General features: G+C 30.0%; 6 protein-coding genes across 13 annotated transcripts; 3 read left to right on the top strand and 3 right to left on the bottom strand.

Annotated features, from left to right (window-relative positions):
• The first annotated feature begins 1,369 nt into the window (after nt 1–1,369).
• Nucleotides 1,370–3,342, top strand: LOC117602458 (galactose mutarotase). 2 transcript variants are annotated; one of them, XM_034320508.2, is made up of 9 exons: nt 1,370–1,530; nt 1,603–1,785; nt 1,896–1,999; nt 2,067–2,294; nt 2,351–2,515; nt 2,587–2,687; nt 2,760–2,868; nt 2,931–3,122; nt 3,202–3,342. In XM_034320508.2, exons 1-9 carry the CDS (start codon nt 1,461–1,463, stop codon nt 3,292–3,294), a joined length of 1,245 nt encoding a protein of 414 aa, XP_034176399.1. In that variant the 5' UTR covers nt 1,370–1,460; the 3' UTR covers nt 3,295–3,342. The 2 variants fall into 2 exon arrangements, with proteins under 2 accessions (XP_034176399.1, XP_034176398.1); XM_034320507.2 differs by having other exon boundaries at nt 1,851–1,999.
• A 73-nt stretch (nt 3,343–3,415) lies between these two features.
• Nucleotides 3,416–6,591, bottom strand: LOC117602456 (ATP-dependent DNA helicase DDX11). The gene is made up of 7 exons (XM_034320506.2): nt 5,813–6,591; nt 5,254–5,730; nt 4,636–5,183; nt 4,329–4,552; nt 4,067–4,246; nt 3,771–3,986; nt 3,416–3,676 (listed from the first exon to the last, which is right to left on the bottom strand). Exons 1-7 carry the CDS (start codon nt 6,505–6,507, stop codon nt 3,416–3,418), a joined length of 2,601 nt encoding a protein of 866 aa, XP_034176397.1. The 5' UTR covers nt 6,508–6,591.
• Nucleotides 6,592–6,766: 175 nt separating this feature from the next.
• LOC117602455 (rabankyrin-5) lies at nt 6,767–13,241 on the top strand. 3 transcript variants are annotated; one of them, XM_076691896.1, is made up of 14 exons: nt 6,767–6,969; nt 7,048–7,152; nt 7,216–7,405; nt 7,472–7,581; nt 7,655–7,914; nt 8,001–8,150; nt 9,921–10,324; nt 10,402–11,115; nt 11,191–11,463; nt 11,533–11,978; nt 12,043–12,236; nt 12,311–12,551; nt 12,624–12,879; nt 12,969–13,241. In XM_076691896.1, the coding sequence occupies exons 2-14, from the start codon at nt 7,149–7,151 to the stop codon at nt 13,096–13,098; spliced, it is 3,372 nt and encodes a 1,123-aa protein (XP_076548011.1). In that variant the 5' UTR covers nt 6,767–6,969; nt 7,048–7,148; the 3' UTR covers nt 13,099–13,241. The 3 variants fall into 3 exon arrangements, with proteins under 3 accessions (XP_076548011.1, XP_076548012.1, XP_076548013.1); XM_076691897.1 differs by having other exon boundaries at nt 12,624–12,890; nt 12,969–13,220; XM_076691898.1 differs by lacking the exons at nt 6,767–6,969; nt 7,048–7,152 and having other exon boundaries at nt 7,266–7,405; nt 7,494–7,581.
• Nucleotides 8,348–9,830, bottom strand: LOC117602459 (uncharacterized). 3 transcript variants are annotated; one of them, XM_034320512.2, is made up of 4 exons: nt 9,353–9,830; nt 9,035–9,233; nt 8,748–8,927; nt 8,348–8,678 (listed from the first exon to the last, which is right to left on the bottom strand). In XM_034320512.2, the coding sequence occupies exons 2-4, from the start codon at nt 9,087–9,089 to the stop codon at nt 8,398–8,400; spliced, it is 516 nt and encodes a 171-aa protein (XP_034176403.1). In that variant the 5' UTR covers nt 9,090–9,233; nt 9,353–9,830; the 3' UTR covers nt 8,348–8,397. The 3 variants fall into 3 exon arrangements, with proteins under 3 accessions (XP_034176403.1, XP_034176400.1, XP_034176401.1); XM_034320509.2 differs by having other exon boundaries at nt 8,350–8,678; nt 8,748–8,933; nt 9,353–9,828; XM_034320510.2 differs by having other exon boundaries at nt 8,350–8,678; nt 8,748–8,933; nt 9,513–9,828.
• Nucleotides 13,242–13,315: 74 nt separating the features above from the next.
• UQCR-11 (Ubiquinol-cytochrome c reductase 11 kDa subunit) lies at nt 13,316–13,993 on the bottom strand. The gene is made up of 2 exons (XM_034320513.2): nt 13,731–13,993; nt 13,316–13,590 (listed from the first exon to the last, which is right to left on the bottom strand). Exons 1-2 carry the CDS (start codon nt 13,824–13,826, stop codon nt 13,417–13,419), a joined length of 270 nt encoding a protein of 89 aa, XP_034176404.1. The 5' UTR covers nt 13,827–13,993; the 3' UTR covers nt 13,316–13,416.
• Nucleotides 13,994–14,446: 453 nt separating this feature from the next.
• Nucleotides 14,447–21,278, top strand: Set1 (SET domain containing 1). 3 transcript variants are annotated; one of them, XM_034320501.2, is made up of 11 exons: nt 14,447–15,148; nt 15,243–15,456; nt 15,831–17,587; nt 17,642–17,917; nt 18,000–18,311; nt 18,393–18,674; nt 18,748–19,388; nt 19,479–20,112; nt 20,206–20,427; nt 20,507–20,764; nt 20,866–21,278. In XM_034320501.2, exons 3-11 carry the CDS (start codon nt 15,863–15,865, stop codon nt 21,037–21,039), a joined length of 4,524 nt encoding a protein of 1,507 aa, XP_034176392.2. In that variant the 5' UTR covers nt 14,447–15,148; nt 15,243–15,456; nt 15,831–15,862; the 3' UTR covers nt 21,040–21,278. The 3 variants fall into 3 exon arrangements, with proteins under 3 accessions (XP_034176392.2, XP_076547607.1, XP_034176391.2); XM_076691492.1 differs by having other exon boundaries at nt 14,447–15,168; XM_034320500.2 differs by having other exon boundaries at nt 14,447–15,456.
• The last annotated feature ends 507 nt before the right edge of the window (nt 21,279–21,785 follow it).

The raw sequence follows: 21,785 nt of genomic DNA, 5'->3' as shown, positions 1-21,785 counted from the left end.
AAAATGTATAAGGAAACAGTGTTCAGAACAACTATGTAAAAAGTAATTTAGCACATATACTAATAACATTAAATCCATTCTCTAATTCATATGCAACAAAACTTAAGTTATCTTTTATTAAATTTAGGATTGTTTTCTTCTTTTTTAAGCTAATTAATGCGACCAAATATTGTTGTTCTGAATGTGTTTCTTTCAATATAAATTTAAATTGTAAATATCTTCTCATTCAAGTTACACTAAAACTGCATGCAGCTTATAAATTAGTAATTTGTACAATGACACTTATGACCAAGAAGATAATTATGAAGTGTGCTTTTACTGTACACAAATTATATTTACTGTGTTATCTCCTCTATTCTTTATATGTTTATTTCATGTAAAATATACTAAACAATTTTGTTATTCCTAATCACATTTAAATGTAACCGATATTGAGGAGTTATCACAGTTCATTTATTATTTGATATTCATATGTGAAATTAATTCTTTGTCAGTATTTCTTTGTAATATATGAACTTAGAGGACGTAGAATGTACTGCAACCCGTAAATTCGTAATTACTAGCAATTTATTTAAATTTTAAATTACTCCATAGTTGTAAGAATACTACTAATAAGCTAAGTGCAATGTGTTCCACGTGTATTTAAGTAAAAAGTGACTGCTTTGGTGTGCGCCTTGAAAATAATGAAATGCAGAACCCAAAGCTTAAAAAAAGAAATCTTTTATGTAATATAATTCTAACAACAATTATAAGGAGTTATAGAAACTTCAAAGTTTTCTGTGGTAAATATAGTTTGCCAAACAAAGATATTAGGTACTGCATGACCATTAACATGTATAAACAGAAGAAGAAACAGGATGATCTAATATGAAAAAAGGAATAACAATTATTCATTTTGTTATACAAAATTAGAAGAAGTTATTTCATTAAAAAAATGCAATAACAAATGTCTTCAATTTTTTACTTAACAGGTTTAAATGTAACAGTGCATACCCAAAAAATTGAATGGGAACTGTATCAATGTGGTGTCTGATTTACACGAAAAATTCATGTATTTTTCCAAGCATTGTACATTACTCTATAAATATTAATTATATAAATTATAAATAGTAACCGGAGTATATATTATATTAATTACTACAATCACTGTAACATTGAAGCATCACAAATTGTAGGTGATGCCTTATTATTATTAATAAATCATTTCAAATAACATAAAAAATAAATCAATTTTTTTTTCTTATTACATTTTCACGTATTTGCCTTTATACATATATTATATATTTGAAAATCAAATGATTTTCTACTGTCTAAAGCCTAAATGAAAAAAAAAAGAATGCATTTTACATTACTTTTCATCTTCAAGAAGTGAAAATTATTGTGTTAATAATATCATAATTAACATTTCATTTTATGAAACATTTAAATCTTATTGTATTAAGCAGAATGATGTGAGAAATATGGATTTTCATAGCTGTAATTGCAAAAATATTACTATTACAGAAGGAATATTTGGAGAAATATGGAATGGTAACCACATAAATTATTTTCTTTCCTAAAAGTAACATTACATTGAAACTAATAATGAATTATAATAATTAGAAAACAAAGAGGATCAAGTATTTATTGATTCTGTACCAAAACCAGTAAAATCTTATACCATGGCAAATTCCAATCGCATGGAAGTTATTCTTATCACTTGGGGTGCTACAATTGTATCTTTAAAATGTCCAGACAAATATGGGTACTCTTCTGATATTGTTCTCGGTTTTGATGATCTACAAGGTATAATTTTATACTCATACCATTATAAACTAAGTAAATGTTTATAATATAATTCAATTTTATAGCATATATAAATCCAATAACAAATCCATTTATTGGTTGTATATTAGGCAGATGTGCAAATCGTATTAAAGATGGACAGATTACTATTAGAGGCAAAGATTATGAATTAACAAAAAACGATTTTAATAAGAAACATCATTTGCATGGAGGAGTAAACTCATTACTTGTATTATCCATATGTATATAAATAGTAAACCATTTCTATGTTATTTTATTAGACAAATGGATTTGGCCGTAAAGTATGGGATTCATACATTGCTGGATGCTCAGTTGTTATGAGTTACTTAAGTCCAGATGGGGAAGAAGGCTATCCAGGTGCAGTGTTAACTACAATAAGATTTAAATTAACTTCAGACAATAAATTAAATATTTGTATGAGAGCAACAACTTCTAAACCAACAATAGTGAACTTATCACATGGTTCTATGTTCAATTTAGCTGGACATGTAAGTAATAACATATTTTAAAATGTGTATTTAAATAAGCATGTAAAATTTAACAGGATGCTGGAGAAACAGAACTAAAAAATCATAAAGTATTATTAAACTGTGATCGTTGGACATTTGCAGACTATACCGACCCAGTTCCTACAGGTGCTATACGTGGTGTAGCTGGAACAGTTATGGACTTTCGAATACCGAGAGTTTTAGGAGATTATATGGAAAAAGTATCAAATTACTAAATATTACGGTATCTTTAATAAAATTTAAAACAGTAAAGTATTTATTTAATTCATAGGTACCTCCTGGTGAAGGCTATGACCACAATCTTTGTGTTACAAAAAATGAACAATCTGGCAGTTTATTTGTTGCTAAAGTTTGGCATGTAAAAAGTGGACGGTATACATGAATATACATTATATGCATCAATCTTTATTAAATAATACTATATTTTCGAATACTATATTTTAGTGTCTTAGAAGTATATTCAGATCAACGTGGATTACAGTTTTATACTGGAGGACACTTACCACCTCAAATTATTTCAGAATATTCGGAGAACTATGATTTGTTAGAAGATGTAAATATTTGTTATATCTTGAATAAGTTATATCTAGATTTGTAATATATATTTTATTATAGAGCAATGAAAATGAATATGTTGAAAGTTATAAAAGTGATGAAGATGATGAAGAAGAATCAAAAAGACAATATAAAAAAATAATAGCAATACCAAAAAAGTTGGAATTTCTTTTAGGAAAACGAGGAAGTCAATATAAAAAGTTCTGTGCTTTTAGCATTCAACCACAAAATTACCCTAATGCGATACATCATGTAAGTATATAAAAAGTAACATATAAAACTTGTAAAATGAGATACTATTTAATTAATACACAAAATTAATTGCTTTCAGTCACATTTTCCATGTTCTATACTGTACCCTGGTCAAATTTATTGTCATGATTTAACATACAAATTTGAAGTATGTCTTAGAAATTATATGTAACATGTCTTCAATTTTGTATGCATGCTTATCTGTTAAATTGTTATCGATTATAATTATATATTGTTACGTAAAATACATAAATACCTTGAATATAATGCGTCGTTGTGCGGTTAATATATTACTAAATACTATTGTTTGTTACTTTTACTTGCTTCTTTTTATTAAAAAATTTAGCCATAGCACCAATCATGCTACCAAAACTATTATGAATCATTAAAGTACGTTGAATCCATTGTGGAAGAGCTTTCGTTTTATGACAATAACGTTTATCTAATAATATTACCGTCGAATAATCATTGATATGTCGAATTGCTCGTCCAATACACTGATTGACTGCTTTCATACATGAATTTTCATATAAACTTTGACCAGCATTTGGTTTCTAATAAAAAAACAAAAAATATATAAATATAGTACAATGTGTATTGTATTGGGTAACTCAATTTGTTGTAATAAGAAAGAAAACATATACATACAACATTTTCATTTAAATATCTCATTTTCTCTTGTAGTTCTAATGATTTAATATTTGGATAAGGCATTCCTACAACTATAATACATCTTCCCAAATTATCAGAAAAATTCAATCCTTCGCTTAGTTTCCCACCTACTACACTAAATAATAATGAACCATTTTGTGGACTTTTCGGTCTTTCTATATGAACTGCGTATCGTTCCAAAATTTCATTGACCTAGAATTTATAATTCATTAAACATGTACAACTTCTACAAATATTTTATATTGAAGCTTATAAGTAAATGAAGACAATACCTGAGAAGATGATTTCGGTTCTCGAAGAACACATTTTTTTACCGAAATTTTTGCTATAATACCAGATTTTTCTAAGTGCTTGTACACTAATTCCTCGAAATTATAAGAGGGTAAAAATACTACAATGCCAGCGGGTACAATATTACATAAATTTAATAAAGCTCTCCCTAACTCATCTAACTGAAACACATTATTATCATTACTTCTTGTTACCTGATTTATTAGCACTATTTATGTTGCAATGCTATAAAGTAGTCTTTACCAATTTTGTATTCTGTCGATTTTGAAAATTAAATTCAAATTCAACACCTGTAGGACCATGAGTTACAACTGAGCATATTATATTTTCTTGAGGAACTACATGATCACATGAAAATGTAACAATTCTTTCAGATTCAGCACCTGCTGCTATAAATAACTGCTCTGTAAATTCATTCATTGGTGCCATTGTTCCACCAGCTAATATTACAGCTCTAGAATCTTGAACTATCAATAATTATCAATTAAAAATCAATTTCACATAAAATGATTGATTAATAATACCGATATTTTTAAATTTGTGTGCTTACTAATGTCATGGAAATGTGCTGCTGGATTTAATAACTGGAATTTTATAATACTTTGTCCAATAGTTGAGCAAGGAGCAAGAAATATGCGTCCATCAGTGCATCTATTTTGTAAACACTCTAAGAAACTTATTATTAATATTAAAGGGTTATTTGATTGTTCTTCATTCACTGATGCTGTGACTGTATCAGATGTACTGCATTCTGCAGGTTTAGCTTTAATAGAATTTAAAAACTGCTTTATACCAGATTTTTTTACATCATGACTATGGATTTTTACATTATTCTCATATTGTTCTACAAAGCTTTGTAATTTATGACTTAACCGAGAATTTTTAATAAATTTTAACAACTCGAATATATTTATTGTATCAATTTCTGTTTTTATTTCAAATTCTTCTATTTTGTAAGACTTTGACGTTGTTTCTGCACTTATAACGTCATCAGGATTTGATTTTGTAGTAGCTCCAAAAATAGTTAAAAGCTTTTTTAAACAAAAGCTTAACTGATTAAGGTATAGAAAATTTTTTGCAGAAAATAAAGTTTGATACCTAAAATTTATATTATTAATTTTAGTAATAGATAATAATTGTAATAATAATCATCAAAATAATTTATTACCTCTTTAAATATTGTGAAAGTTGACTATAACAGTGCAATAAATTTCTGCCTGTAATCATAACACTGTGCATTTTTTCAATAGCCTCAAGTAAATTATGGGCTTCATCAATTATCAATATATTTCTTTTTAAATTAATTCCTGAACTAATTCTAGTATTTTTATGCAATACAGAATTATATGGCACTAATATTAACTGACCACATGGAATAGCTTTTCTTGATGCATAGTATGGACAAGTTTTCAGATCTTCTCCCTTTTGTACAATCTCTTCAATATCCTGAATTTCTATTACTGTTTCCCCTATCAGTAAATCCTGATTTCCTGGCATAAAGGGACAACTAGTTGCTACTTTCTTTCTTTTAACATCTTTCTCCTCTTTAACAGTAGCTTTCTTCTTTTGTAATTGTAAACATTGTTCATTAATTAAACTTTGATGCTTTAGTCTTCTTATATTTTTATTAATACAATAATTTTGCCTAAAATTATTAGTAAAACCTTGTAGAGAAATTAGTCTCTTCAAAATATTTGAACTTTATTCAAAAACAAATAATGAGCTACCTAGATGCCAATGGAACAACAGATACATTTTTTGAATAAGGACTTTTCTTGATTTCTCTTATAAATTGTGATAATTGTGAATGAGTTCTAGAACAAAAAAAGATTTTAGTATTCTCAAAAATTTCTTCTTCCTCTTTGTCTTCATCCTCAGAACTTTCTGAATGCTGCGTTATATCATCCAAAAGTATCTCTTCTTCTATATTGGTTTCTTTATCATTAAGTTCATCAGCTGACTCCTTCTTTTCTATATCAATTTCATTTTTTATACGATTTATATTACTCTGACTATGTAATTTCTTCTTTCTGTTTACATTTTTAGTTGCTTCTTTTAGATTATTCTTCTTATGCTCATATTGAAGAATACTATTTAACTTTGCTTGAAGCAATTGTTTCTCCTTATTTAACTGTATTTGTTCAGTTTGTACAGAGAACCAATTATTAGATAAATTGGTACAATTTTTTATTTTTTCATCAAGATTAGAAATTGCTGCGGTCAATTGGTTCTTCTGTAGTTCTTCATGATCCAAAAGCCACTTTAAAGCACCACAGATAATTGACATGGATTTACCAGTACCAGTTGGACTTTCAAAGATTCCCAACTTAGCATTTTCCAAACAATTATACAATTCTTTCATAAATTGAACTTGAATGGAATATGGAGAAAAAGGAAAAGGAAATTCTTCAGTAGCTTGCATGTTGATTAATAATTATTCAAAGTTATATTAAGTATAATACTGTTAATCCTTACTAAGACTAATTATAGATTAATTATTTTACAATATTTTATTTAAACATACCACAATTGTTCCATACAACAAAATGTTCAGTGTTTACATACATATATATATAAATACTCTCCCCATGGAGGCCAAACCTTATCTGGGGGTATTTGAGACCCCATAAAATCATGACGCTCTAGACCAAAAATATATCCAGTCTTGGTGTATCTGTAGTCACTGCTATTAGAATCAAAGGTTAAACGTTTTTTTGTTTCTTTTAGAAGTCTAAATAGAAGTTTTTGTATCTTTCAAAAAACTGTGACTTACAATTTTCTGAGTTTAGAATGAAAATATGTATGTGCTTATATGACAAATACAATGAAGACTGTATGCGAGCGTATCATATATGATAGAATTTCATTTGTAGATTATTTAAGTGTAAGCGATACGTCGGCCTTCTTTTTTGGAAGTTTCCTCCTACAAATTTTAATCATTCTTTTTTTATTGTTTTTGTAGGGAATGGATTGTGCAGAACAAATATAAACCAGTGTGAAAACGTGAACATGCAATAATTTTTTGTACTTCATAAAAGAATTAATATAATTGCTAGTGTAATCATGGGTAAGTTAAAAACACTTACTTGTAAATTAATCAATTGTTTCCAATCATATGCTTACGTTTTAGAGGATGCTATGGAAGCACAGAAATGGCAACAACATTTATCTTTGTTGCGAGAACAATACATTAATTTATATAATACAAACACAGAACTGCAACGTGAATATGCTATTGTTACTGCAAGTAAACAAGATTCTGGATTTATTGGAAGACTTTTAACAATTATAGCATCACTATACAATCAACGTCGATATAGGTGTGTAATCTTTTAAGTTTATAACTTTATACATTAGCATTTTCATTAACAAATATTATGTTATAGTGATGTAACTATTAAATTAAAGGATCAAGAAATACCAGCACATAAGTTTATCTTATCTGCTAGAACAGATTTTTTCAGTGATCCAATGATTGCTGAAGCAACTACATTAGGTAATTAGTTAAAGGTTTAATAGAAACATATGTAAAAAAAAACTCATATGTATAATATAGAATATGTTTGTAGATTGGACTCATTTAGATCCTAATGTTGGATTGGTGTTATTAAAATGGATATATATGGGAAAAGTTGGTCAAGAAAATTTAACAGTAGATTTAATGAAAGCAGCTTCCAGTTTTCAATTGACAGAATTAGTTGAACTTTGCGAGAAATATTTAATTGGAAATGTGGGACTCAAAGATTGTGTACAATTGTATGCTATTGCTGAAGAATTAGGAACTCGACAATTAAAAGAGCATTGTAGCTCTTTGATTTCAGCACATTGGGTAAGATATTTATTATGTATTATGTTCATTACTTTGAATATTGATCAGTATTATAACATCAGTTTATTCAAAATTGATATGTTTAGGAAGATTTGAGTGGAGAAGATTTTAAAGAAATGCCTGGATCTTTATTGTACAAATTATTGCAAACAAAGAGTAAATACCCATTACATGCTGCTGTTAGATTGATGAGAGAAGATGTAGTGTTTTTGTATTTGGTGGAAAACAATACAGGGGTAAGTTAAAAATTTGTTAATATAAATATTGCTTATAAGCATGATGTATCATTTTGAAACATTGATTATATTTTATTTTCTGCATTTGAAAGTACTAAAAAGAATGATACAAACAAGGTATTAGAAGAAGAAAGATTATTTCGTAAAAAATGTTAATACTTTTTATATTACTTTTTAAAAACTTTTCAAACATATATATATTTCAATGTTTTCTTTTTTATCCTAGTAAGTACATAAACAGAAAAATTCATAACGATTTTGTAAATAATAATGTTACTGTGAGCAAAGCAATATGATATACATTCATAGTTTTCATTGATTCTGATGAATTGCATAAATGGAAACTACAAAAACAATACTCTGGTGGACCTACTGGGGCTCCTCTATCTTCACCAATAAAACAACCTTCTTCATAAGCTGTTTTCACAATTTCTTCGTTATCATTCCAATTATTATCTACATCATTGTAAATGGGAACTGTGTTTTTTTGAAGTGCACAATCCCTCTCTACAGTTGTTATTACAGATGCTGTAAAAAATGACAAAGTAATTAGTATAAAAATATATATATTTTTAAATATGATAAATATTTACTTACATTTAAATTTATAGTAAATAGTTTTCTTCTTACAAAGTGTTGATGATGGACAGTAAACTTGAAATCTAGAACTTCCATCAAATTGTGAACATAATAAATCAGTTTCTTCATTTCCTGGTTGTGATGGTAAACATTTGAAACATGAAATACCATCTGCAGTTATGGGTTTTATTATTGTGTCTAAAACTATTCAGTGTTTAAAGAATATAATTAAAAATATTCAGATATATTAAATACTAATTTTGTTAATTAAATAACATTAACAAATATTTTGAGTAGGTACATACATAGAAAAAATGCAGTAATTAGTAAAACCTTATTTGATTTTGTTTGAAAAGCCATCTTATTTATGTCCAAAATACAGTCAATTATTAGCAGAGTATTTATGTATATTTTTAAGAATATATTTTTTAAATATTATTTACAATTTTCGTAACAATTTATGTTTATTACTAAAATTTAATTGATCATTGTCATTTTACAAACCTGAAATAATTTTAATTAATTAAACATTAAATTTATTAAATATTATTACTTGTAACAGTTATTTATACATACTACAATTATAAAATTGGTTTTTAATGAAAAAAGAAAAAAAAACTTACAGATCTAAACAAATATCAATTGGTAAATATATCAAGGACTGTTGAATTCATAATTAAATTTCTCTTATATTATATAAAGTGTCATAAATTTACTAAGTAGAACATAATTTAATTAAACACTTTCACTTATTCCTAATAACATTAATTTATTAACATTCACCAAATGTCACATTGCGATGACAGAGTGTTTGTTAACTGTTCTCTTTGTTCTGCGACGAAATGCGTCCGTTTGACCGAAAGCTGACTGTGGTTAGGCGACCGTTTTCTACGCCACGTCATGATTTTTCTATCCTTTATAAACTGCCCGTTCTGTTTTATCAGAATGTAATCATCATATTTCTTTCCGTTTGCGTTTTAACGCCGTTATGTAGTCCTTAATAATAAATGTAGTATGTAGAAATCACTAATACGTGCACGTATAAGCATCCGCTACCCACTTCTACGCGCATCTCATTACGCATAAAATGCGAAGCAGTGGTTCTCAAAGAATACTTGAAAAACTTTATCTAAACCAGAAACTTTATAATATATATTTAATTAATCATTTTTTTATTTTTATTCTTTTTAGTTAACTAAAGCCGTTAATGCACTAGATCACAAAGGAGAATTACCATTGGAAGTTGCTTTAAAAACATGTCAACCATCATTAGCACGTACCTTAGTTAAGCATGGGGCTGATTTAAATGCAAAAGATTCAAAAGGACTTACTTTACTCCAAGCTGCTATTATTAAAGGAGATTCTTATTCAGCAGAATTTATAATAGAACAGTTGCAAAATAGTGGTAACGTACAACAGCTATGCAACCCTCTGAAACTTACTGGAAATACAAAAGACATAAAGAATCCTGAAGAACTAGAAGGATGTACTGTTTTACATTTGATAACAAAACATAGTTCAGAAAATATGTTATCGATCGCGTCCCGTTTGTTACAAGCTGGGATTGATCCTAATTTACAAAATCATAAAGGATGGTAATTTAATTGTTCCTATATTATTCAATTTTCATTAAAAATAATATATTAATTTATTGTCGTATTTGTTCTTGTAGGACTGCTTTACACAAGTGCATACAGGAAAGAAACGAACCGCTGTTTGATATTTTGATAGAATGTACAGATTTAAACTTGAACAAAACTACTAACGAGGATGATACTCCATTGTGCATCGCAATGAAATTAGATCCGTTTGGTCAATTTTTTGCTAAACAACTTTTAGATAAAGGTGTAACTTCTAATCCTATATATAAAAATACAGAAGACACTTTGCTACATGTTTTAATAAGAGAATGTAAAGAAGAAGCAGCACTGTTTTTAATCGAACATTGTAAAGATAATTTGATGAAAAAAAATAATGAAGGATATTCAGTTTTACACGAAGCTTGTAAAGTTGGTTCAAGAAACTTGACGCAAGCTTTATTAAAAAATGGTCTTCCAGTGGACGAAGTTGCATTTTCTACCGGTGATGCGCCGATACATATTGCTGTATCAAATTTATACTTTGATATTGTAGTAGAATTATTAGATGCACCTAATTCGAATTCTCAGTTAAATTTGAAAAATAATGCAAACGAAACACCTTTGAGCATAGCTATTAAAGCTCCATTTAAAAAAGGTAAAGATATTGTTTTGGCTTTGATAAAAGCTGGAGCAAATATCAACGAATATAATAAAGAAGGCTTAACGTTATTACATCAAGCAATATTAAAAGAGGATTCAGCAACGGCAATCTTTTTATTAGAAAATGGTGCAGACATGAACGCGAGGTATCTTTAATTTATTTAATATTTAAATTTAGCATTATTTAACCCACCATGTGATACTTAAAAATTTTAACTTAGGACTGCAAATGGAGAGGCCCCTTTACAACTTTCTGTGCACTGTAGACTAGGTGAAGTTGTTGAAGCTCTTTGTAAAAGAGGTGTGGATACTTCTGTAGGATGTCCGTTATGGGATGCATTGGATTCGGATCAAGAAGATATAGCATCTATTTTAGTTAAATATGGAGCTGATACTGATTGTTGGGGACCTGGTCCAGATGGTTGCCTACAAACATTATTGCATAGAGCAATTGATGAGAATAAAGAAGACATTGCACAATTTCTTATAAGAAGGTGTCTAATGCATTGGAAGATTGTTATAAAAAGTTGTAGTATAGCTTTTAAGTAATATTTCTATTTTAGTGGTTGCGATTTGAATGCTCCAAAAAAACTTGGTCCAGATGGCTCGGGAGGTGATGAAGCTAGAGATGAATGTACTCCATTGCACATAAGTTGTCAGTGGGGTTTAGAGCAAGTTGTGCAAACGCTTATTGAACACGATGCCGATATAAATGCTCGAGATATAGAAGGGAAAACTCCAGTTCATGTAGCCATACAAAATCAACATTCACAAATTATTTCTCTGTTGCTTTGTCATCCTAACATAGATTTAAACAAACGAGATAAAAAAGGTTTAACACCATTTGCAACAGCTTTGACATTCCGAAACAATAAGGCGGCACAAGCGATATTAGAACGATTACCTAAAGCTGCTGAACAGTATGACAACAAAGGTAGAAACTTTTTACATACTGCTATTCAAAAGAATGATATGGAAAGTATTTTGTTTCTATTATCTATACAGGTAGGTATGAAAATGCATATTTCAATTTAGTTGGAATTTTTCAATAAAACAACTAATTTTGTAGGTAGATGTAAATTCCAGAGTTCACGATGTTACACAAACTCCGCCTTTACATCTTGCTGCAATATCTGGAAATGAAATGTTAGTGCGAAGTTTAATTTTGGCTGGTGCGCGCGTTAATGATACGGATGCAAATAGAAATACCGCATTACACGCTGTTGCAAAAGCAGGACATGCTGCAGTTGCCTCTGCCTTATTGCAGGTAATACACAGTATCATAAATATTTATTTAGTAAACATCATTATTAACATCCGTTTTCTTCTTCTTCTTCTTAGAACAATATTAATTTTGATGCTGTAAATGCAGACGGCGACAATGCATTACATGTAGCTGTAAGAGAAGGTCATGTAGGAGTAGTAAGAACACTTTTAACTGAATGTACACTAGATGCAGAGGCGGTCAATCTTAAAGGAAGAAATGCTTTACATGAATTAGCCAGATGTGGAAAAGATAATGCAGCAACTATATGCGAACTTTTCTTAGAATGTATGTCACACTATCCAGTAAATAATGCAGGTAAAAATATATAAAAATATATTAAACTAAATATAAATATAAATGAATTCTAATAAAGATATTTTGTTTAAGACTTGGATGGTAATACTCCATTACTGATAGCTTATATGAAAGGCAATGGTCAACTTTGTCGTACGTTAGTAAAATCGGGTGCATGTTTAGCATCGATGAATAAAGAAGGAATTACAATTTTTAATTATCAAGTAGCAACGAAACAGTTACTGTATAGATTATTAGACTCGTTGACGCAAGAAGCACCATGGGCTGATAAAGATCTCTGTTTGGAATGTGGTACAAAATTCTCTCTCACAATGCGAAAACATCACTGGTACAAAAACTGTAACATATATTATATATATATATATATATATAATTTACATTTATATAAAACTAATTTTTTTTTTTTACTTTTTTTAGCCGTCACTGTGGTCGAGTTTTGTGCAATAAATGTTCTGGTCAAGATGTTCCAATTGTAAAATTCGGATTAAATAAACCAGTGCGTGTTTGTGCAGTATGTTTTGATGTATTACAAGTAGGTGCTGAATAATATAAGACTTCAAATAAAAGAAACATTCGGATGTAAATAAAATAAATGTCATTCCATATACATTTCTTATGAAGGCTATACCAAATGTTTTTATATAATTCTATATCAAGCATATTGTAACTCATTGTATTATATAATTCCTCTTGTTGAAATTTTGTTAAATTTATAGCTCTTAAATTTTAAATACAGATAAAGGAATATCAACATAAATTAATACTTACTTATAAATAACCATTTATTCCTAATGTTATATGTCTACAATGTATCGATTTACAAGATTCTTTAACAATGATTACACATTTCAATTGATTCACGGTCTTACTTAAGTAAACTGAACAGTTTCTCTGCTACACAATGATCTACACATTCTACATAATCGATTAATTCCTCAAGACAAGTTTCTTCTGTCTCAGGAGTTGAATTAACACGATCATTACATGTAGTTAGTTTCTCTTGCATAGTAGCACATTTAGCTCTTTTTGCACATTTTTCCTGGAAAAAATAAAATCATTTGTTATAAATGCAATAATTAAAAACTTCTACTATTTTGAATAAGTAACAGATTTTGAATTGTTAACAGAAAAGTTTCATTGTTATTATAATATAAGCATTATATAATAATTTTGACTTACCCGAAGCTGTTTTTGAGGATCAACTAATTCTCCGTCTTCCTCTTCAGCCTTTACGGTTGGGATATTACGTTTAAAGAAACTTTGTAGAAAAGACATTTTTAAAAACAACTTTTCTTTTACTTTAAGGTAGTTATTTTAAATTGACTTAAAATGTACAACAAATTACTAAGATGGAAATGCAAAATTTAATAGGCACAAAATACTGACTTTAGTTGACCATTTCATAGATGAACCATAGGTTAGGTTGTAATTGTAGCATTTACGCCCTCTTTCGAATTATAAAGAAACAGTAAATATATTAACCCTTCATCGGTAACAAATAAATATTACAGCTTGTAGATAATAAAAAATTGATTGATTATTTATTTATTTAGAATTATCAAAAAGTAATCAATTACTTTCTTCTCAGATGTAAATGAAATGAAGAAGATTTTTTTCTTATCAAAAGCAAACTACAAAAGTAAAACTGATTTTTTTGGGAGAATTTGTATTTTACTTTTCTTCGATATTTTCATAAGTATTAAGCTGTAATATAATTTTACTTTCATGAATATATTTTAAAATGTATTTTAATGTTATTTTGATACAAAGTATGGCGCTTATATACGTATTACGTATGCGCACGATAATGCGCAATTTTCTTTAGAAGCAGAAAGTTCATTTGCCAATAGGTTTCATGAAAATTCTCTTAGATCAAGACTGACCAATACGTGTATTAAATGCTACTCATTGTATGAGAAGAATTTCAACAATTATTTTGCAATACCGTTATTAAGCGTTAATTAGTAAATTATTGGTAAATATAACAGAATGCCAGTAGCAGGCGAAATTTTCAACTATTTTCTCGACGCAACTAAAATCTGTGAATCAAGACAGAATAGGACACGAAAAAAAATGTTACATATTTGGCTCAGTTGCACGCTTGGATGTTTCTTTGGGGTACTTTAGCCTATTAATTTATTGATAAAATAGTCTAAACATCGTCTTTATGATTATGAAAAATATCTTACTTTCACTGAAAATGTTCATATCATTTGTTTAGTAAAAATGATTAAAAGAACCGTCATGCTCTTTACAACAAGGATGGCGTCATCCGAAACTGTTCACGTAGTTTTATCAAAGCTATGAATTTGTTAACGTACAGTAAACGTATTCCATACATTGAATTAAAGTGAAATAAGTATCGGTAAATTATTTAGTTGACACACCATCGTTTGCAATACTGATTATAACTCAATAAAAATTAGGAAAATGCCAGGGTGCAGTGCGTTGTACTAACAGTCAAACATTGAAGTAGTTTTGCGCTGGTGTGTCGGAAAGGTAGTATCAATAAACCTATATTTTTTATGAAGAACGATATCAACGAAGAATAAAACGGAATGAGATATTGAAGCTAACACATAAATGACGTCCACATAGTAAATACAATATTATACAAGCAAGTTGAAAAATTACACTTTTGAAAAAACCGGGACGTATTTGTATAAAACTTAAGGATTGTGTTTCCCATAGAAAGAGGCATTGCTTCACTGGAATTTATACAAGGATATAACTTTAAAAGACGTGATTCACGGAATTCTTTTTACGAAATGGTTGTCACATTGTTTATTCATACGAAAGTACAACCTAAAATTTTTGAAACATTTAAGGTTATGTATTATTGAAACATGAATTTCTTGTATTCATAAGCAAAGCAATTCATCGGAGACACGAAATCATTCTGGTCGTAAGTTGAACAACATTTCTATCATATATTATGTTAAGCAATAATATTTCTTGTATTAGTATAAATTTGGAGCATTTAATCTTAAATGTACCATTTAATCTTCTTTTATTAGTTTGTTTATTTGAAATTTTTATTTTTTAACTATACAATAGTTTCAACATTCCATATATTATAATTATGTAGTAGGAACTTTGGAATTATAAAGACAAATATAACTTTACAAGTGATAATTAGATCTTATCTTATGCTAATATTTTCTGTATTGTTTTTCCTTGCAGTGCTATTATACATATATACTATTTAGTATTTTAGTATCTTTAAATACTTAAAAGGTTTATTATATAATGATAATGTAATTCTGATTTTATGTTTAGCAAGTTACGCGAGTGGATAATGCTTGGAGGCAATGAACGGAATGGAGAGACATGGGCATGGACATGGACATTCGCATGCACATTCACACCGTCATCGGCATTCACATGGAACTATACAAAATACATCACAAAATTCCAGTCAATCGTCGAAACATAGCCACGCTCATACACCGCATTCGCAAAAAGATACATCTGTTGCCCAACCAGCTCAGAAGCCAAGAAATTATAAATTATTAGTTGATCCATTTTTGGTGAAAGGTGCTACAAAATTATATAGATACGATGGTATGGTTCCAGGAGATCCAACTTATCCGGAAGTTCAACCTCGAGACCCGAGATCCCAATTAACACGAATTTGGACTCGTTTAGAACAGCTCGATTTACCTGTACCTAGGTTTAAAATTGACTCGAATTATTGTGGTGAACCGCCTCCGCTCGAAGTAACATTTTGCCATTTAAATGACAATATTGATAAAACTTTTTTATCGGATATGGTTCAAAAATTCGGCGCTGTGGAAGAGCTAATTGTTTATTATCATCCATTAACGAATAAGCATCTTGGAATTGCAAGGGTGGTGTTTGAAAGTACGAAGGCTTCTAAAGCTTGTGTAGAAAAATTAAATAATACATCTGTGATGGGTAAAGTTTTAAGAGTATTTCTTGATGCATTTGGGGATGAATGTAAAAAAATTTATGATGAATTAACTGCTGAAAAGAAGCCAGAAAAGAAAATAGAAAAAGAAATCAAGCCTGAAATTGAACAGGAGAAACAAACACCGATTGAAAAAATTATTCCCGAAGAAAGGGATGATTTTAAAAGTAATAAAAAGATGGTATCGAGTATAGAAAAGGTGAGGGATACGTATGCGGAGAATTCAAGATATAGTAAATATCGAGATTATCCTACTCCTAGTGGTAGTACTGGAAGCGATTTAGGCTATGGTACTGCGCCTAGCGAACTAAATTATTCTAGTAATTATTCTCAAAATTCAACTCCAGCTACGAATTATGATTTTTACTATAGCGGTTACCACCATCAACCTCCGAATAATTATTTACCAAGTATGCCTCAAGGTGTATCTCAGAATCTTCCGATCCAACAAAATTCTAGTATGTGGTGGGGAAATAGTACAGGAACTGCAACTTACGCATCATCATCTATGTGGCCTGTTCAGCATGGGACAAATTTAGATAATTCTAATTCTAACGTAGTTCCAATTTCCAAGGCTTCTAATATAAAAATGCATCAGACCCCGAAAAAAGAGAAAGAAAATCAGAACGTAACGAAAAATTCATCTCGGGATTCACCGGTGGAGACTCGTAAAACGTTAGATTTGGATACCAGAATCGCTATGTTATTAAAAGACAAGGCAGGGGGAATGGCACCTCCGTTCCTGCAATTTGGTAGCGATTCGGAAGACGAGAAAAAATCTGTTAACGCGGATAATGAAATACTTTCAGACCCACCGAGTCCGTTTTTATCTCATGAGATATACAAATCGTGTTTTGAAAAAATGAGGGAGAGAAATAAAGAACAATGGAAAGTGCATGAGAATAGCATTAATCAATTTTCTATCGACGAAGAGCTAGGAAGTGTGATAAGTTCGAGCGAAGATGAAGCATTATTGGGAAGTTACAGCCCTGCACCGGATGAAATCGAGCCTGAACCACCAAAAGAGCCACCACCTCCACCTCCGCCAGATGATGATAGAATGTCGTTAAGTCCGTTAAGTTCAGGAGATGAGAAAATTGAAGAGGTACGTATATTATAAATCGCAAATGAAATATATAATAATTATTTAAATATTCAGGTTATAGCTCAAACAGAACCTGCAAGCCAGTTGTATCCTGGAGCTGGTTATTCTGGTCATATAACCCATTATCCTCCCAATGATATGTATCATTGGCCTCGACCGGCACAGTATCCATACCCTTATGGAACAACATATTTACAAAGTCATTACCAACCAAATACTACATCATTCTCTGGAACAGTAGGAAATCATCAAGGAACAAATTATTATCCATCTTTTCAGTCAAGATTGCATGCTATGGCAAATCACAGCATTACGAAAGATAATCCACAGGTATATACTTATATACTCTAGATATAATAACACATTTTTGTTATTTAAAATGTTAATAAAAATGTGATTATCGAAAATCCAGGGTCCTACTATCAATGGGGTATTAAACAGAGTTGTAAATGAACTAAAACAAATTTTAAAAAAGGATTTTAATAAGAAAATGATTGAAAATACCGCGTTTAAATTATTTGAAGTATGGTGGGATGAAAAGAAATCAGAGAAAAGTCAAAATCAAGGAGGTGATAATACTACTGTTATTAGCAATAATAAAGAAGAGGGTTCAAAACCTCAGGGATTATCGCTACTGTTAGAACAAGGAACTCCACTTGGATTTAATTATGATGGATTTGGTTTGGGCATTAGAGCTAGCATGCCAAAGATGCCTTCTTTCAGGGTAAATTTCTTATTTCCATTATATATGAATTTCTATATAGTTAAATTAATATAATTATAATTACCTTACCTTACTTTTCAGCGCAAGATTAAAGCTCCAAGCCCGTTACCGCAAGATGAAGATAGTCGTCAGTCTGATCATGGTGATACTGAAATTATAGAAAGCGATAGCGATCTTGATCTAGAATCTGTACAAAAAATTGAAAGGCCAATTACATCTCTTCCAAGTGTTTCTTCGTCGTCGTCGTCGTCGTCGTCGACATCAAGTGAGAGCAGCAGCGAAGAAATTAGTTGCAGCGAATCTTCTAGTAGTTCGAGTGATAGTTCAGACGAAGAAGTATGTTCTGCGAACTATGAAGACGAGGTATTATATAATTACAATTGTTTTTATTAATACTCTAATGTGATACTTTCATATAATTATTTTTTATTTTCAGCAAGACACGGACAGCCGTATATCGGATCATCGTCCCCTTGCTTGCAATAGCGAAGATCCTGATATTTTAATGGAATTTGCTATTCAACGCTCGTTAGATTGTCCAACACCGTTTGGCAGAGAAACACCAATACCTGATATTAAAATAAAAGATGGAATCTTGAACGAGTTTCCGCAATGTGATAACGATGCTACCCCAATACCATCTCCGCTAAGATACGAAAACGATAAAGAAGAAAGTGAAGAGATGATTGAAAAATCTGTTGACGAGGAAATTCTTGAGAAACATGTAACGGTAAAAGAAGACGTAGAAGCAAAGGATATTGAGGATGAAACTGAAAATGAAGTACCGATTGCACATATTGGTATTTTAATGGTAACAAGCAAACAAGAACCGTGTGATATGCAAAAAATGGAAAATTCTGCAGCAGAAGCTTTAATAACGTTAGCTGGCCAAGATAATATTATAAGACATAGAAGTCCGGGACCTGTACAACCAAATATTATTAGAGCTCTTCAAACTATGTCTGAAAAATATATTAACGATGAACCCATATTAAAAGAATCAGAAAAGATCGAGATGTTTAGTGAGATACCTACTACCGATTCGGAGGAAGAAAGCTTAGAAATTAGAAGGTTAAGGTTTGTAAAATTATTTAACATACATATGATCATTATTATTATGTATTAAACGAATCAGTGTAAAAATTTAAATTATTTTGCATTGATTAGGTATCAAGCTGAAGCCGAACTTCGATTGAATGGTCAGCAGAGTCCAAATTCACAAGCTTCTCAAGTATTCATGGAACATTCATACTCATTGCCACCGGCACAATCAGAAATAGCGAAAACTGTACTTCGTGCACCTCCGGCACCGATAAAACCTATAAAAATAAAACCTTCAAAAATAATGAAATTAGCTAAGGGTAAAGATAAAACTCACAAAGTAGAAAAGCGAAAATATAATAAATATACCAAAATTCATACTCATCAAAATCATGAAGGAGAAAAAGAGAATATTGAAAATGAATTTGTTTATCAAAAATATCCGAAAAAAGTAGAGGAACCAACAGTAACGTATAAAGAACGTGATCTAATGTCGGAAATGGCTATTTTGTATGAATTTCTAACTAGAGGAATAGACGCGGAAGATGTGGAATATTTAAGACGAAGTTACGAAGCTTTGTTAGCCGATGATACTCAAGGTTATTGGTTAAACGATACGCATTGGGTTGATCATCCTCCAACCGATCTTCCAAGTCCTGCTAAACGAAGAAAACGAGATGAACTTAGATTACATACAAGTGGAAGTGCAAGAACGGAAGGATATTATAAAGTTGATGTACGAGAGAAAGCTAAACATAAGGTATGATTCCACATATGTATCAATATTTGATTAACTTCTAATTGATTCTCAATATTTAAGCATGAAATTTTAAAAAACTTTTTCTTTTTGTAGCATCACTATGCGCAAAGCATACAACGCAGTAACGATGTTGAGGATAGTAATGGCCCTTATGCTGGAGGTGATGGAACAATGAATGGTCCAAAGAATAATAATAAAACTTTAACCGGTAAAATGCAAGCTTTGTCTCGAGAAGCTCGAAGTAATCAACGTCGGTTATTAACGGCCTTCGGTATTGATACCGATAGTGATCTTCTTAAGTTTAATCAGTTGAAGGTAAGATTTTTCTAAATTCTTGTTATTAGTATTAATTTTTATAAAGCACATTTTATCACGTTCGTTTTATATATTACAGTTTAGGAAAAAACAATTGAAATTCGCGAAATCTGGCATACACGATTGGGGTTTATTCGCCATGGAACCAATAGCAGCTGATGAAATGGTCATTGAATATGTTGGTCAAATGGTTAGGCCAGTTGTTGCTGACTTAAGAGAGTCTCAATATGAAGCTACTGGTATTGGAAGTTCTTATCTTTTCCGCATCGATTTAGATACAATTATTGATGCAACGAAATGTGGAAACTTAGCACGATTTATTAATCATAGCTGCAATGTGAGTATTTATAACAAGTATCTATATTTCAAATGCAATTTTATTCTCTACAATCATCTTCTCTGATCAACTTGTAAATTCTGTCTTGTTTTTTTTTTCAGCCGAATTGTTACGCAAAAGTAATTACAATCGAAAGTCAAAAGAAAATTGTAATCTATAGTAAACAACCGATAGGAGTTAACGAGGAAATTACATACGATTATAAATTTCCATTGGAGGATGATAAAATCCCATGCTTATGTGGAGCACCACAATGTCGGGGTACTCTTAATTGAATCGTTCATGAAACTATATTGTTCATCCTTTTTTCCTGTCTTCTACATTTCATCACACTCCACTCATATTTTTGTAAATATTTCCCCATGTAAACATTTTATAAAATGCAATGGAAAAATGCTAAATTATGTTAATATGTACTCCTTTTCTTTTTTCTAATATCCTTCCCATTAATATGGTACGTTGAAATATTCAAGAGTGAACTCGAACAGCGTTATAATATTTATATTTTATCATTGTTTTTGTACATACGTAATTTAAAGACTTTATTCCTATTATGTTTCTGTTAAAAATAAAATGATCATTTGTTAAAAGACAACACTTAGTCGATATAAAGAAAATTTCCACTTCATAACGATCATTCAAATTAAAATATAAATATTTGGAAATAAAGCTATAACAATAAACTTTTTACATTTATTTTATCATTTTTTAATAATTTTGTTTGGGGTTTATTTTAAATGTACTTATTCAAATAAATGTAGTTTACCGCGCGCGCCGCTTCACTTTGGACTGTAGCGCCATCTATACGAAAGTGGCGGAAACTACTTGCCGAATAGTTTCCGCGACTTTGCAATAGGTGGCGCTAGTCAACTCCTCAACTAGTTACCGACTTATCGACATTTACAAACTTACTGTAAATTTAACTTTTACAAATTTACTGTAAAGATATATAACATTTATTTCTGTACCGAATCTATGAGCTCGTATGGAGCTTACGATCCTTTTCTCAATAAATAAAATA

This window comes from Osmia lignaria, chromosome 13 (genome assembly GCF_051020975.1).
Source record: "Osmia lignaria lignaria isolate PbOS001 chromosome 13, iyOsmLign1, whole genome shotgun sequence".
NCBI lineage: Eukaryota > Metazoa > Arthropoda > Insecta > Hymenoptera > Megachilidae > Osmia > Osmia lignaria.
This window is presented reverse-complemented; position numbering and strand designations above follow the sequence as displayed.